This window comes from Cloeon dipterum, chromosome 3 (assembly GCF_949628265.1).
Source record: "Cloeon dipterum chromosome 3, ieCloDipt1.1, whole genome shotgun sequence".
Classification (NCBI taxonomy): Eukaryota; Metazoa; Arthropoda; class Insecta; order Ephemeroptera; family Baetidae; genus Cloeon; species Cloeon dipterum.
In genome coordinates, this window is record NC_088788.1 from 22,012,098 (window position 1) to 22,026,798 (window position 14,701).

General features: G+C 42.6%; 1 protein-coding gene across 2 annotated transcripts in view; it reads left to right on the top strand.

Annotated features, from left to right (window-relative positions):
* Window positions 1-14,701, top strand: part of LOC135939338 (MAP kinase-interacting serine/threonine-protein kinase 1-like) — a 40,027-nt gene that overhangs the window by 22,811 nt on the left and 2,515 nt on the right. Inside the window, exons 1-4 of one of the 2 annotated variants that reach the window (XM_065483658.1) lie at window positions 10,745-10,970; window positions 13,686-13,894; window positions 14,010-14,423; window positions 14,491-14,685. In XM_065483658.1, the coding sequence (XP_065339730.1) occupies window positions 10,931-10,970; window positions 13,686-13,894; window positions 14,010-14,423; window positions 14,491-14,685 (858 nt within the window). In that variant the 5' untranslated portion in view covers window positions 10,745-10,930. Of the gene's footprint in view, window positions 1-10,744; window positions 10,971-13,685; window positions 13,895-14,009; window positions 14,424-14,490; window positions 14,686-14,701 lie in introns of those variants that run through there. The other variant, XM_065483657.1, reaches the window with a different exon arrangement.

Below are 14,701 nucleotides of genomic sequence, written 5' to 3' on the forward strand. Positions count from 1 at the left end.
TGTGTGGAATGCTGCACCAAAACAATTTTTCATATAGCTCAGTCAGCACTGTCACTTTGCCAAGTTAGCTATTTGATCGGAGCTGTACAGCACCACTCAAATGGCAGGCTGTCAAACGCACTTTTGTCATCATAATGCGGGCCCTTCTATGAAATCCAAAAGGACGGTCATAACCAATTTTAGCCGCTGCCTTCCTTCAGAAAGAGTAAATTTTCTTCTCGACGCGGAAGGAGCGGCAGTTTAACTCGGAGCAATAAAAATTTATCACGTTGCATTTTAAAGGCCGACGCAGGCAACCGACGCGAGCTACTAGAAATGCGCACTCTCTTCTCTAATTGCATTCTCGCCGACCTAAGACAACGTGACGTGAGTGGATCTATGCTCTGTAGCTCGCTGGTTTTATTTCGGTGGCTATGGGGGAGCACGATCCAACCAGCTTCTGACAGCACTCTCTCTCGCTGTTGCTGAGGGGATCGTGGCGAGAGATAATAATTAATTTTGGGACGGGCGCAGCTGTGCGTTTTGCTCACTCAGCATTGCTTCAGCAACACAGAATTGTTTCATCTCTCTCGCAACCCCAAAGTTGGTATATGCTTTGCGTTGCGCAGAAATCCAGCTCGATTTGGATGCCTGGAGGTGTTTTTTTAAGAAAAGCCTGAGTAGTAAATGGCTTTGGTTGCCTTGAGTTTTGCACTAGATTGATTAATTAAATCCAGGAAGTTTAGATTGGCTGCTGAAGAAAAAGACAGGTTTTTATACGGATCTTACTAAACCTCTTTACGTTCTAGCAATAAATTTAAGGGATGGGTCATTCCCAACAAATTTTCTTTGATAGCTTGATTAAAAAGCACTTGTACTACGAGCAATTTTTTACGTGTGTTAATTTATAACTCTCGAGATAGCCAACCAAACATTGCGATAGTAAAGAATAAGTGTGCACGTGAACATGCTTGACCATATTTTCTCAGTTTAAATTTTAAACCGCAATGAAATACCAAATTTATTTATACGAGTTGTAAAATCTTTGTAATAATATTCTTAACTTTAAATTAATTCATAATTATCTAGATTAAATGAATCCACGATGTTTGTTTGTTTTCCATCGTCATAGAAATTGAACGTTCCATTTTGATGCCACAAGACAAGTCAATTTTAATGGTAAAAAGTTGTTTTTAGACCACAAAAACAAGCAAAAGATTTTTCACTGCAATAATAACCCTTCCCAGCAGGTTTTCCTTGTTCAATTGAGCCCCGGGTATATGTACAATGCTGCAAATAAATTGTCTGCCAACAGAAGTTTGCCCACAATGCACTCTGTCAGAATTCCTCATTGTAGTTACATTTCCAGTCTTCGTTATTTCCTCTTCAGATACTCTTTGCTCAATTGCTTCAATTAATCAGTAGGATTTACTACGACTTGTGCGAGCGCTGCTCGTGGCAGTTGTGCAATTTAAAAGCCCGTCAAAACGGTTCGATATTCCTGTCTGGATGCATGGCCTCCGCTGCTGAAAAGTTTGCCGGCAGTATTGATTCTCAGCAGCAGCGGCGGCAGCAACCAGCCATCTGATGCACTTAGCTGCTGCAGCTTTCCTCGCAGCATCCCCCGCAGAGGTGCACACAAAATTCTCTGTTGGGTGCAGGGGAGGGACAGGCACAAAAAACTGCTGCTTGCGCTGGCAGCTTGGCAACAGAGAATAGGATGGCTCTTCCTTTCATCTGGTGTTGCTGCTCGTCGATATCACTTTTCAATTTAATCTGTTTGCCTCTGAATATCCATGTTGCAACGTAATATGATGGTATGAAATGTTCGCATCGCTTGGTTTCTCATATCAAATTTGTAGATTGGTAGTCTCTAGACCGGGACAAGTTCAACACTACTGCATCTTCAATGAACCAAAAATTTGACAGCATTAATTTGAATTAAAATGTTCAATGTAAGTTTTGACATAGAGATATAAACTACATTGTTGTTACACTCAGCACAATTCAAATTGATATTGATTATATTATTTGGATGAAAATTTCAAACTAGCTATAAGATAATATCATAAGTAGTTAATTCGAGGATAAATTCAAAGACAAAAATGCTCATTGTTATGAAGTTTTTATTCGCTTTTCTGTTTTATATAAAACTATAACAGAGGAATACTGTGAAAGTTTTCCTCTCTCATGGAAAAAAGAGGGGAATGAGAGAGTATATTTATTCAAGCTGCAAGGGAGACCAGCTCAACCATATTCGCGCTGGGCAGGGTCCAAGAGGGGGAGGTATTTTGCGCATTATTTTTCGTCCTCCAGATTGTCTTCAGCAGCACACGCTCAAAGGAGTTGCGAAATATTCTAAGGGGCTGTTGAGTAGCACAAATGAAGCCTCCCCCCGATTCGTGAGAAAAGGAAATGGATTCTGCATTGAAAATAGGAGCTATTGCGTCGTTCCTTCCTGCTTCGATATTTTGCGCAGTGGAAAGCGCTTCGAATTTTACTTTAAGAGCGGATTGGAAAAGAGCGATAACGAGGCCCTTGACAGGATGAAAGAAACCAAAAATTTATGCATTTGGCTTTGATTGGATAAAGAAAGACGTGTCAATATGTGTGATAAGGAGATGGCAATATCGATTGGTCTCCATATTTCACGATAGCTACGTTTCAGTTCTTTTTAATTTTTAAAATGGTTTAAAGTAAACAAGTAGCGGAACCAATTATATTTAAATTGATTTGATACCGTGACCAAATAAATAAATTCAACACTAACGTTAACTAATCACTAGGTTTTACTGTAAAGTTTTATTTTACATAATGAAATCGATAATTTTACATCGAATTAAGTAAAGTCGCTTTTTCAAGGGACAACATCTGTTCCATTTGGTGTGAAACACGAATTACCTCATTGTTAAACCAATTAGGTTAAAAATAGGAGATTGCAGGAGGCGTAATCACGCTATCATTATAATATGCATTTTATAGTCATCAAGCCTTGTCCTCATAGCGCTAAGTAATCCTATTACTTCCCCAAAAACCGTGCTGGCCAGCGGCATAGTCACAACAATGCTTTTTCATTTCCCCACAAGACAGACGGCTATTACGCATCAGACATAATTGAGACTATACTCCATGCTATGCGGGTTGCATAACCGAATGGCCCTATACAAAGCCTTAATAATAAAAGTCATGAAAGGCGGCATTGCGAGAACGGCTATGAAAAAGCCATGCAAATGCAGCTGCTATCAGGTTCGCCGGCCGGCGCAAAAATTTTCTTGAAACAGAGCGTGGAGGAAGTCGAACGAAAAGAACTGCGCACTTCCTGAAAACGAACGCACTCGCAGCAAACGCGCCGGCTGGCGCTCACAAGCCCCGCCGACCGGCCGGCGTACCACCAATCCTCCATGATAAATCTCTCTTGGGCGCACGGAATCCGTTCTCAACACACATAAATGCATTATTAATGCAAGTGCGAGCAGATAAAATCCATTCGGCTGGTGAGAGAAAGAGGAAGCCCGCACGCACTTTGGGAAATCGCTTCCCGTGAGCCGCCAGAGCAATTAGTCGCTCTGCATACACACACTGAAGTGTATATTATATGTATACCTAGAGCGAGCGTTCACTCTCTCTCTCGCAGGAAATCGCTTTTTGCTCCGCGTTCGTCGCCGGCGTCTAAGGCGGCGGCAGCTCTTTTGTTTGTAAACACACCCAGTTGGCTGGCTCAAGTGAACAGACCCCCAATAAACGATATATGTATGCGAACCGCTTGCGTGTTGATGGCTGGCAAAAACTAGACCAGCAGTCAGCGTTGATTTTGAAGGATTTGCAATTGGGGCAAGCAGAAAGAATACACAGTTGCTTGAAATAAAATTGCGCTTGATTGTTTGACTGAAATTCGGCATGCTGAATTTGGTCATTTATTTACCTTGAAAATTCCAACCATTTCTCAACTAAAAAAAGTTTCGACAGTAAACTAAAACATATTTAAATGCACTTTTTTATCAAAATACGATTACGTTTCTAGTAGAGTTCACTTGAAAATTTCGGGGGGGGGGGAAATGAAAAATATATTTAAAATGATTGGACATAATCACATAGCTATGAGCAGGTTATTCAAATATTTGCTATGTTTTTTAAATGAAAACTAAACACAACACAAAAGACCAATAAAGAAGTTATCTATACGCTGCCTAAGCAAAACGTTTCCGTTCACGCAAGTCATGCCAAAGATACATAATCGCGATCTCGCGTGATTTTTCCCAAAGTTTGACGCGCAGTTTCACAACCACCGAGGTGCGTGGAAGGATATTATGATTTTTCTCTGGTTTTTACGCAGCATTTTAGCCACATTTACCATGCATCCTTCTCTGCGGGGACTGTTGGGGTTTGAAGTTATTTTGAGGATACATCAATATTCGTCGCTGAGGCTCAGCCTCTTTAAATGACTGTGATGTTTTCGGAGACAATGCTTGCTCGGCAAGGCAGAGAGACACGTGCATTTCGGAGCTGACGGGGGCCAGAAGCAGCACGCACGGCCAAATATTTAATTGAACACCAATTGTCATGCACACTGCATTTCGCCTTTAGTATTCACGCTCTCTCTGCGCTGAATTTCAAATCAATCGCACCCAGTTTGTATCCCCCATTGTTCTCCGCTCTTTTCTCAGCCTTCTTTACATAAAACTGAATTTTATTGAGACAAGGAACGAGGAAATGAATGACAACTACTGCAAAATGTAAAAAAGGTTGCGCTGAGTCGATTTTTATCATTCTAGAGCTTATGCCAAATATACGGTTGTACTCCTTGTTTAAACTGCCTGATCTGTTTTTATAAGCGCGCAATAAAAGATGTGTTTAGGATCTAAGGTTATAATCGTAGACTCGCTGAAAATATCTATAAATACGAAGTGGGTGAGGTGTTTTAGTCAGCTTTTGGAGTTATCAGCTCGGCGGTTTCTACGTCACATTTATTCTTTAAGCGTTTTGCTGTTTTTTTCCAGATAAGAAATAAGACTGTTTTTATTTTTACGCGATTAAAGGGAAATTCGAGATTAAATTAATTTGTTGTTTCTTCATACCAGCTTTGTTCGCAGTTTTGAATATTCTATTCGAGGTCGTTGATTATTGATTATTATAGGCAAATACGATAAAGCACTGTCCGTCCGGTGGGTCGTTTGATAGCTTACTCGGTTTTCTCAACTCTATATGCAGTTCGTGGAAGATGAATTTTGCTGTGGCACAATGAACTGTTCAGAGATGAATATATATAGTGGAGGCAAGGATTAAGCGGTCGAACTTGAAATTCGCACGAGAAGGCGAACGCTTCCGACTCACACTGACCTTGCCCTTCAGTCATTTAACAGCAAAAAATCTAAAAAGCAAGACAACTAGTTTGTGTCGCGTCGTCTCTGATTATTCCACAAGGCGCCACTAGATTGGCCAACCAATTTCCCTAAGCATTCAAGAGACAATGTGTGTAAGCTGTAAATAAATAAACACGTTGCAAGTTTTAGTATTTGAAATTCTATTTGAGGGAATCGTAGCAGCATTCTAAAGAAACAGACTTCAGACCGATGGCATTTCGGAATATAAGAAAAACAACCGTCACTTTATTTCTGCGTAGCGTAGCTTTTTCTAATTTAAAATTTTAATCTAAATATAATACTTCCGAGCCTCATATCCTTTTAAACTCGGGGGAGCGTTAAGCTTAAACCGATGTGTTTCTTGTGATTTATGCACATGCACATCTCTGCCACCAAGCAGGCAAAAGCCTGTGAAGAGCAGCAGCAAATCTGCATCTAGCAAATCTGCATCTAGCAAATCTGCATCTGTCATCAGCAAGAAGCTCTTGAGGAGCAACCGCATCACACGCATTGCTGCATTTCTGCAGACAATAATGAGTGTAACAACGTGAGCGTGTGTGTGCCCGGCTGCACGTAGAGTCGCCAACCCTTTCTTGGTGGATCTCGGCTCAGCCTCTGACTTTGCACTTGGCTCTTCTCGCGAACTTATTGCGCCGCAACGCAGCGCGCTTTGTTTTTGCCGGGGCGACCCAAGGTTACGTCCGAGCCGGCGATATTATTTAGCCAGGCATTTGACTTGAGACCGTGCCCGCGTACTCACACATACACACACACACACCATGCAAAGCAGCTCCATTAACAAAAACGAGTGTGAACCTTCTCTTTCTTTCGATTCGCGCCTCTCGCACGACGGCATTCCTCCGTGCATTTGGCTGATGTAACCTGGGTTCGCCGGCCGGCCGGTCTCTCGAAGCTACGGCGTAGTTTTCGCCGCCGCGCCCGTCTGCAGCATCAGCACCACGCTCGCTCGCTCGCTTGCTCGCCCGCCCGCCCGCCAACCCGCCCTCCCGCGATCAATTTGTACTTATTACGTCACAATTAGAGTCACGTGACGTTTGTGATGATAATACGTGAGCGAGAGGGTCGCACGGTGGTGTGCAGTTGTTTTGGTCGGTGGCCGGGCTGCTGCCGCCGTCAGAGGGTGCATGCGCCGGCCAACGTGACCCTCGCCCGAGTGGTGCACCAACGGCCGGTACTTTGCACTCTCGCCAGCGCCCAATTAATTACTCACCGGCAATGAGCCCTGTTGTCACGCGAATTTCACGGCAAATAGCTCTAGTTAATTGGACACAGAGCCTGATTCGAGAATGAAGCAATGAATTTGGATGTCTACTTTGAATACGATTATTTAAAATAAAGAATAAAATAGCATTGAACATTTTAGGATGAGTTAGCTCCACTTAAAATTTGAACATTCAAAGGAGATTTCCAACTATTTCCAAATATTTTTTGTTTTTAATTTTTTAGAAACTAGAGAAAATATTGTGGATAGTTTTTAGTTTCAATCTTCATCCTTTTGAAAAACTTAATTTCCTCTAATGGAACGGCTTTTTTGCTATTACCATTAGCTAACCACTCGTTGCACCCAACATTTTTGAATTTTTGCCGGAACCGCCGGAACAAAAAATTGAAACTCCCATGTAGCATTATTTGTAAAATTGTGTAAGAACCTCTTTAAGCCTTTAATATAGTTGACTCTTTTATTTCATCGCCCAAAACTTCACTCACTGCCCCTGTCCGTCTAATGTATTTATTTACCATTGCAAAACATTCTCCGTGACTATTTGAGACTCCACTCATCTCACTTGAGTAAGCAGAAAAATTTCATAACGTGCTCCTAATTAAATAATAATAAACTCAGCTCACTTGCGGACGAGTGATAATGAAGTGCTAATATTTACTTTGCTGAAAAGCAGACCGTCCTAACGCATGCATCGTGGCCCCGCGATCTTGGCACGGTTTTTCAATTTGAACTATTGTATGCACGTAGGCTAATTATTATCACTAATGATATCGCACACAGATCAACTAAAAAATGAGCGCACGCGAGACAACGTTAGTCACGTTTCTGCCCGTGTAGATAATTTATTGTGCTATGCTATGCCCTGGAAGTACACATATGCTGGACTAATACCAATGTTGATCTGCTTTTATACCTGTTAGTTGCATTCTCTACATTGTAGTAACGACGATCGACCTTCAAGAGCTTTAGATTAGATTTTTAATAGCCTTTTTTACTCGTTCTATTCGTTATATTTTTAGACAGATGCTTCAGCATTTTTCCATGATGAATTTTATACTTGCATTAAATTGCATTTCTCTCCTGTTACTTTTCTGTTCGCTCGCATTAAATTTTGAGATGGTGTTGTAATAGGAGAAAAAAAACTGCGGAGTAAAAGTTACGTTTATCAAAGCTATCTTCATTTTAGAGGTCGTGCGATCATTTACACTGTAATTATTAACAGTAAACTGCTAGATTAGTTGGAGGTAATATATCAACAAGCATTTTGTTTCTAATTTTAATAAGAGTTTTATTTCTGAAAACAAATCAACATTTCATTCTTTTAAGACCATAGCGAAAAACCTCAAAAATTTGGTAAATGATGCATTTTTATTGCTTCACTACAGCTCAATCCAATTCAATTGGTTTCTATTTCTTTTTTTAACCTCTGCTCAGCACTTCCCGTGTGCTATGAGCTCACCGGGTCCTAATAACACCGTCGAGCGGATAACATGGGGCCCGAGTGGCCGCAGAGGAGCATGGGCACAATGTGGCCATCTTTTCGCCTCCCTGCACCGAGGTCTTTTATTTAAACATTTGTTCCTAAAGCCTAAGGTGCGAAAACCAGCAAGTGGCGAGCTGGCGCCGGTGCGACTCTCAGCTATTTGAGCATTTTGAATCACTTAAAAGTCAAGAGAAACACATTAGGAGAAATTAGGCATTATTTGTATAGTGTTAGCGAACCGTAGTTTTTTAGGTTTTAATGATTTATCTGATAAACTATCCCAGAAATATCTTCTTTATGCAGCTGCTACCTTTTTATGATTGGAACCACTAAATCCGGATATTACGCGCGATCATTAGTGCGTATATCCGCGAAGGTTTTTTTTATCAAAGCTGCTGGTCGTTTATATTTCCACCCTTTGACTGCTTCACTTGTTCATTTTTTTTTACCCCGTGTTTGCATTTCGGCAGCCCCTCGACACCAGGCGCGGCGCATATTTCGGTGCAGGTGGTGTTTGCCGCCGTGTGTGCCTTTAGCGTGCACACACAATCTGCTTCCCTTCTCACCGTCAAGTTTCCTTTCTAGAGAGCTCTATGGCCATTTGGTTATAACCTATCCGATTCCCTTCCTTTTTCGTTACGCTATAGGCTAGGGAGCCGCGGCTGCCTACCTTAATTTTTATTGCGCAGCTCTTTTATTAAGAATAGAAAAATCGCCATTTGTGCGAGCAGTAGAATTGCGTCGACCTTGAATGAGTGGCATTGTTGCTGCGGTATCTGATAATTCTTTGGATTCTTCTCGGATTTCTTTCTCCGAAGCGTCGTTTTGTGTCCCATTTTCTGTTACAGAACATCAAGCGAATTTTTCTAGTTGATGTAAACGGTAGGCAGGAAAGTTCTCGATTTTCTAGTTATGAAATGCAGAGAACTCTCGGAAATGCTTTTTCCTGTGAGAGCAAAATGATGGAGTTTCAGTGTGTAGAGTTGCTGGTTTCAATGAACTGTTTGAATCACAAAATGAAAATTTAAAAAAAAAATAAGCAGAATCTTCAGTCACTATGTATATAATTTAATCTTTGAATAATTAAGAACTTATATATATGTAGCCCAATAGGATTACATATTGAAATTGGCGTTCCTGTCAACTCGAATGAGAGATGATAAAATGCTTTAATTTTCCTTTTCGAATTCATGAAATTTTATGACTAATCGTGTTGAGTTTTGATGGAAAATTCCAAAATGTAAAGAAATAAACCGAAATGAAAAAAGTCATAACCTTTCCTTAAAACTAATTGTCTTTCAGTGTTGATATTGCTTTGGGGAGTTCCATTTTGATGGCCACTTCAGTGATTGTCAACACTTAAAACTGATGGCGATAGTGAAGAATTCGAATACGCATCAAGTAACGAATGAACTGATTACATCACAATTCTCAGGCGACTGTAAAAAGCTTTATAGAGCAGTGTAATCGCGTTCTGTGTGAGTCACCGTGCAGCTTGTTAAAACCACACAACAGTTGAGCCGTATCAAAAGGAGAAGTGCAATTAATAGCTTGTTTCAAACGCAAAGCAAATCTCTTTGGAATCGTAATTGTAAAATATAATCCCCCAGCGGCGCCCGCGAGATTCTTTCCCATCAAAAATAGCAACGCATTAATTTGACTTTGCTGGGGTGGAGTGGAGGATCACAACTAAGCGCGTTTTTCAACGATATTATTATGGCTGAAATAATTTTATTTCATTTATTGCAATAAAATGTAAATAGACTTTTCATGCTGGCTGATCCAGCCTTGATTTGTAAAATATAATTATTTACAGCATTAATATTCAATGCTCAGCAGCCGAGTGTGATAGTAAACCTTTTAAAGTTTTGTAGTCACGCTCTTGTGTTTTGAAAAAACACGTCTTATGAAATGCAACTAAACTTTTTAGGGAATGAATGTCTCGAGGGTATTTAATGGATTGATTTATAACATCTTTTAATTACTCCCGGTTCTTATAGCTTAAAGTGCGTTTGAGCTTAATTTGACGTTCAGTTCAAGTCATCGCTCCAATAAAAATTCGGGCAGACCAAGCAATATTCGCCTCACACCCTTTTCCGTAACTGCATTAGAGAGCACAGCTCATCCCTCGCAAGAATCGATCCGCCCGAACGAGGGGTGCAAGCACACACACAAACACACACGGGGCATTTCCCTTTCCGCATTCGCCAGAGTCAGCCAGCAAACGAGCCAGCAAGAGCAAATTCGCAAGAGTTTGCGAATAAAGCAGACACCCCCGGCACCCCTCCCGTTCTCCAGTCCGGGCGCTAACTGCGCAGCATTTCGACGTGGAGAGGCACCCCCGAGGGGTCTTGCGTCGGCCCCGGCAATTTGTGATAGGAGCAGAATTCGCAATCGCAACTGACGAAATACTGCCGGCGATTTACTTTATGCATGCAATATGCATGTTGTGTGTGAGTGTGCGATAGTCGTGTCTACCTATGCGTATGTATAAGCATAAAAAGCAGAAGAGCGCGCTGGTTCGATAATAACAATCTGACGATACCGAGGGGTCGAGGAGAGGGGACGCCGCGGAGTGTGCTTTTGCGTTTGTTGCTGCCGCCGCCTCCGTCGAGCGTTTGTTTCTGCTAGCGCTGGCGTCGAGTGGCGCGAGGGGAACTGAGTTGATATAGCTGCGCTGGCGGACGTGCCAGCCAGCAGTTGGACTACAGGAGTGAGGAAAGAAGGTGCTCAGGTGGTCATCCCTGAGACCCTTTGCGGTGAATGACAAGGAGCGTCCGGGACCTGTCCCCGAGGGAGTCGAGTTAATAACTGGGACGCGGATTCGCATTGTGATCTTTCGAACGTCAACCATCGAAAGTCACAATGGTCGAGAAAATCTTGGAAGAGGTCAAGAATGCCGAGTGTGAGTAGAATTAACCGTTTCTCAAATTGTTCAAACATACACATTTACAAGGCGCATTCCGGAGATGTGCTTTTGGAGAAATTCATTTTGAATATGTACGAAATTTGGCTAAGAGCGTCGAGGGTTTTGAGGTGCAACCAAAACTGAAAGGGATTTTTTAAAAGTGCGTCTGTTTATGATGCAGCAGCTGTGTTATAGGTTCCGAGCGTTCCGAGCTTCTCTCCCCTTTGCGCAAACGCTTCTTGTTTGAATTACTCCACAGCTGGCAGGGCATTTAAATCCAGAATGTTCGGCTTAAGCGAAACGCAATGATTTTTTAATATCTCGTTCAAATTTTTTCGCTCAATTTCACATTTTAAAGCAGATAAAAATAATGAGTTCTTCGGGAGAAGCAGCTGCAACGCCGCGCGCACAGACGGGATGAGCTTGCTTGATTTCTTTTTAATCACTAGGCTGTTCAGAAATGCGGCTGATGAAACAAACTAGTATAGCACTAATAATTTTACTGTAAGCTCTATCGGCAGCGGCCTTATTGGCAACTCATCCTTGAGCAGAGGCAGGAAGCTTACCGATACGATGAGTGTGAGTCACAGGCTCCGTGCGGACGAAAATCCAATGAATTCATTCTTATTCACGTGCGTCACTCTTCCTGGTCCAGCGGCAAAATATACTCGTACGACCTGGCGGGAGAAAGAGTCAAGGTGCCAACAACCTCGGCGCTTTCGAGAGATTTGTGCGAGAGCTCTAGCCCCGCAGCCTCCTTTTTTAGTTAGACGCACTCGCATATAGTTCGTTGATCTCTTGTCTTACGAGCGAGTGGAGGCGATTTCAAAACATTCGAATGTGTGTTATGCAAAGGAGTGCGTGCGAAAAGAAAAAGTTTCGCCGCAGCCGGCTGACCTGAGTGAGCTAGCTTGCTCGCGCGTATATCATGCGCCGCGCGGTTAATGCACCAGTTGCATAGAACAAGACTATACCATATGGAAGGTACTATACGTCTGCGGCAAGCCAACGTTTTAGTCCGCTGACCGTTTAGTGACCTGGCCGCCAGAGCGGTGTGCAAACGTGAAACTAGAAAAGTTTCACAATTAACGCACTCACCTGAAGCTAATTGCCTAGTGCTATTGCCATGAGTGAAAATAAGTAGGCCTTTGCCGGCAGTTTAATGATCTTTTTGTACAGTTGCACAACAACTATGACAAATCCACGCATCTTGGTCAACTTCTTACTTCTCATCCATTGTAAAATCCGTTTTAAAATAATTTCTAACAATTCTAGCGTCACAGTTTCAAACAGCTACATACCAATTTGATAGGGAAAAATAGCAAGGATAACTTAAAGATTTACTTTTTTGTTTCTCTGAAACAAAACAAACGAAATTTAAAAAATTGTCTTTTTTCTAACTTGTGAAAGTTGATTCTTTATCACATATAGTTGCTAGACTCGGTATTGAATAAAAACAAGTCGATTCCTTCGTTCCCAACCTATTCATCATGGGCTAAAAAAACCTGTTCAAATGTTAACAAAATTTAAAGAGCGCTGCGTGCATGATTAAAATCATGAGACGTGGCCTGGAAACCAAGCCTACAAACCCGATCTTCAGGCGCATTAGCCTCCAAAGGTGAGATTTTCTCAAGAGAGAAAGATATAGTCCTCGTTTAAACGCGATCAGTTAAAGAGGACTCGCCCAGAAGCCACCCACTTACACTGCATTTTATACCATTATCCATTCGGGCGACTGTAGAGATTGTTTCCACTGCCAACGTGGTTCAACAAGGGCCGCGGTGCAGTTATTTTATAATAAACTGCAGGCGTAACTCAGTCGGTGCAGACGTGCATTCAGACTGATGAGCTGGTTCGACTCCAACACGAGTGGCGGGCAGGAGCCGCGGGCGCCGAGTGTGCCGCTCGAAATCCGACCAATTTATTTTCATTCGCCGCGCCGGCCGTGTGCCGATTTTCAATTTTATGTTGGTGGAGCGCCGGCTTTGAATGCACCAACCTGCTGCTCGCTGGTGTTGTTACTCACACGCCGGTCGCTGCTGCTGCCAGTTACAGCAAACAATCTGGGGCGCTCGCAAGGTTTCACATCACGCCACGTCTTCGACCGGTGCTCGAAGCTCGACTTTCTTCCTCGCTCGCATGAATATGAATTTATACAGGTCTAGAGTTGATGAGAGGTCGCTGGTCCGCGCAAAATCGACTCTCAGTGGAGCAACTCGACTACTCGCTATTGGAACAGAAAATTGAATAAAAAATGTTGTGAATAGATTTATAAAATTTGAAAGTCACTTCTAGTAGAATTTATGTTTACAAACATCTAAATTATACTTTTAGAGGCGTTTGACACCTTTCTCGTTGCTTCTTGAATGAAATTTCAAGTTGGCCGGTGCTCGAATTTTGGACGATCACACGTGCCTGGGAACCGTGCCAAATTTGAGTTTGCGAATCCTTGCTCCTAGAGCAAGATGAAAGGTCGAGGCGGCCCTCGGTGAATAAATAACTGCAAGCACGCAAGAGAGCCGTGATTGTATTCACGTTCATGCAAGCTCTGATTTTTTTCCTTCGTCGCTGCGCGAAATTCTCGCCCCAATTAGAAAATAGTCTCACGAGACTTGGCCAAGTATCGGTTTGAAGTGCGATTTTTTCTTATATCCTTAATAATTATTAACGTCGGTGAATTTTTGCTTAAATTTTATATTTCTTGTGTTGCAGGTGAGGTTGTGTTTATGCAAGACATCGCAGCTCGTAAGGAGCAGGCTAAGGCAACCAGGCGCAAGAAGAAGAGGACATGCTCATCCAGCCTCATGGCCTCTACCTTCCCAGAGATGTACCGTCTGACGGGAGAGATTCTGGGTACTGGTGCTTATGCTTCGGTGCAGACCTGTGTGAATGTGTGGACGGACATGGAGTATGCAGTTAAGGTAAATACCATTTTTATATTTTACCTAGGCTTGACTTAGTTTGCAAAATTAGCATTGGATTAAATATGATATTGCGTTGAAAGTATAAAATTTTTAACGTCGTCCTCTTCTACAGATCATTGAGAAAGTGCCTGGCCACAGTCGCCAGAGGGTATTCAAAGAGGTCGAAACATTCCATCATTGCAACGGCCATCCCAACATCATCCAACTGATCGAATTCTTTGAAGAGGAAGAGCGCTTCTACCTGGTTTTTGAGAAGGTAAACGGCGGACCGCTGCTGAACCGCATCCAGGAGTATGTGCACTTCACCGAAAAGGAGGCAAGCCAGATCATCAAGGACTTGGCCTCTGCCCTCAATTTCCTTCACAAGAAGGGCATCGCTCACCGAGACTTAAAGCCGGAGAACATCCTGTGCGTTTCCAACGACGAGCTGTGCCCAGTGAAGATCTGCGATTTCGACCTTGGTTCAGGCATCAAATTCAATGCTGATCTTTCATCTCCAGTCACCACTCCTCAACTGCTCACTCCTGTAAGTAGTTTTAATGTGTGCCTCACGCAGCAATCAAATGGCTGACCGGCTTTGTTCTCTTCTGCAGGTGGGAAGTGCAGAGTTTATGGCCCCAGAAGTGGTTGAGGCCTTCGTGGGCGACTCTAGCTCTTATGACAAGCGCTGTGACTTATGGTCTCTTGGAGTTATTGCTTACATCTTGCTGTGTGGTTATCCCCCCTTCTACGGACACTGTGGAACTGAATGCAGTTGGGAGCAGGGCGGGACTTGTGAAAGCTGCCAGGTAAGATGACTGGATC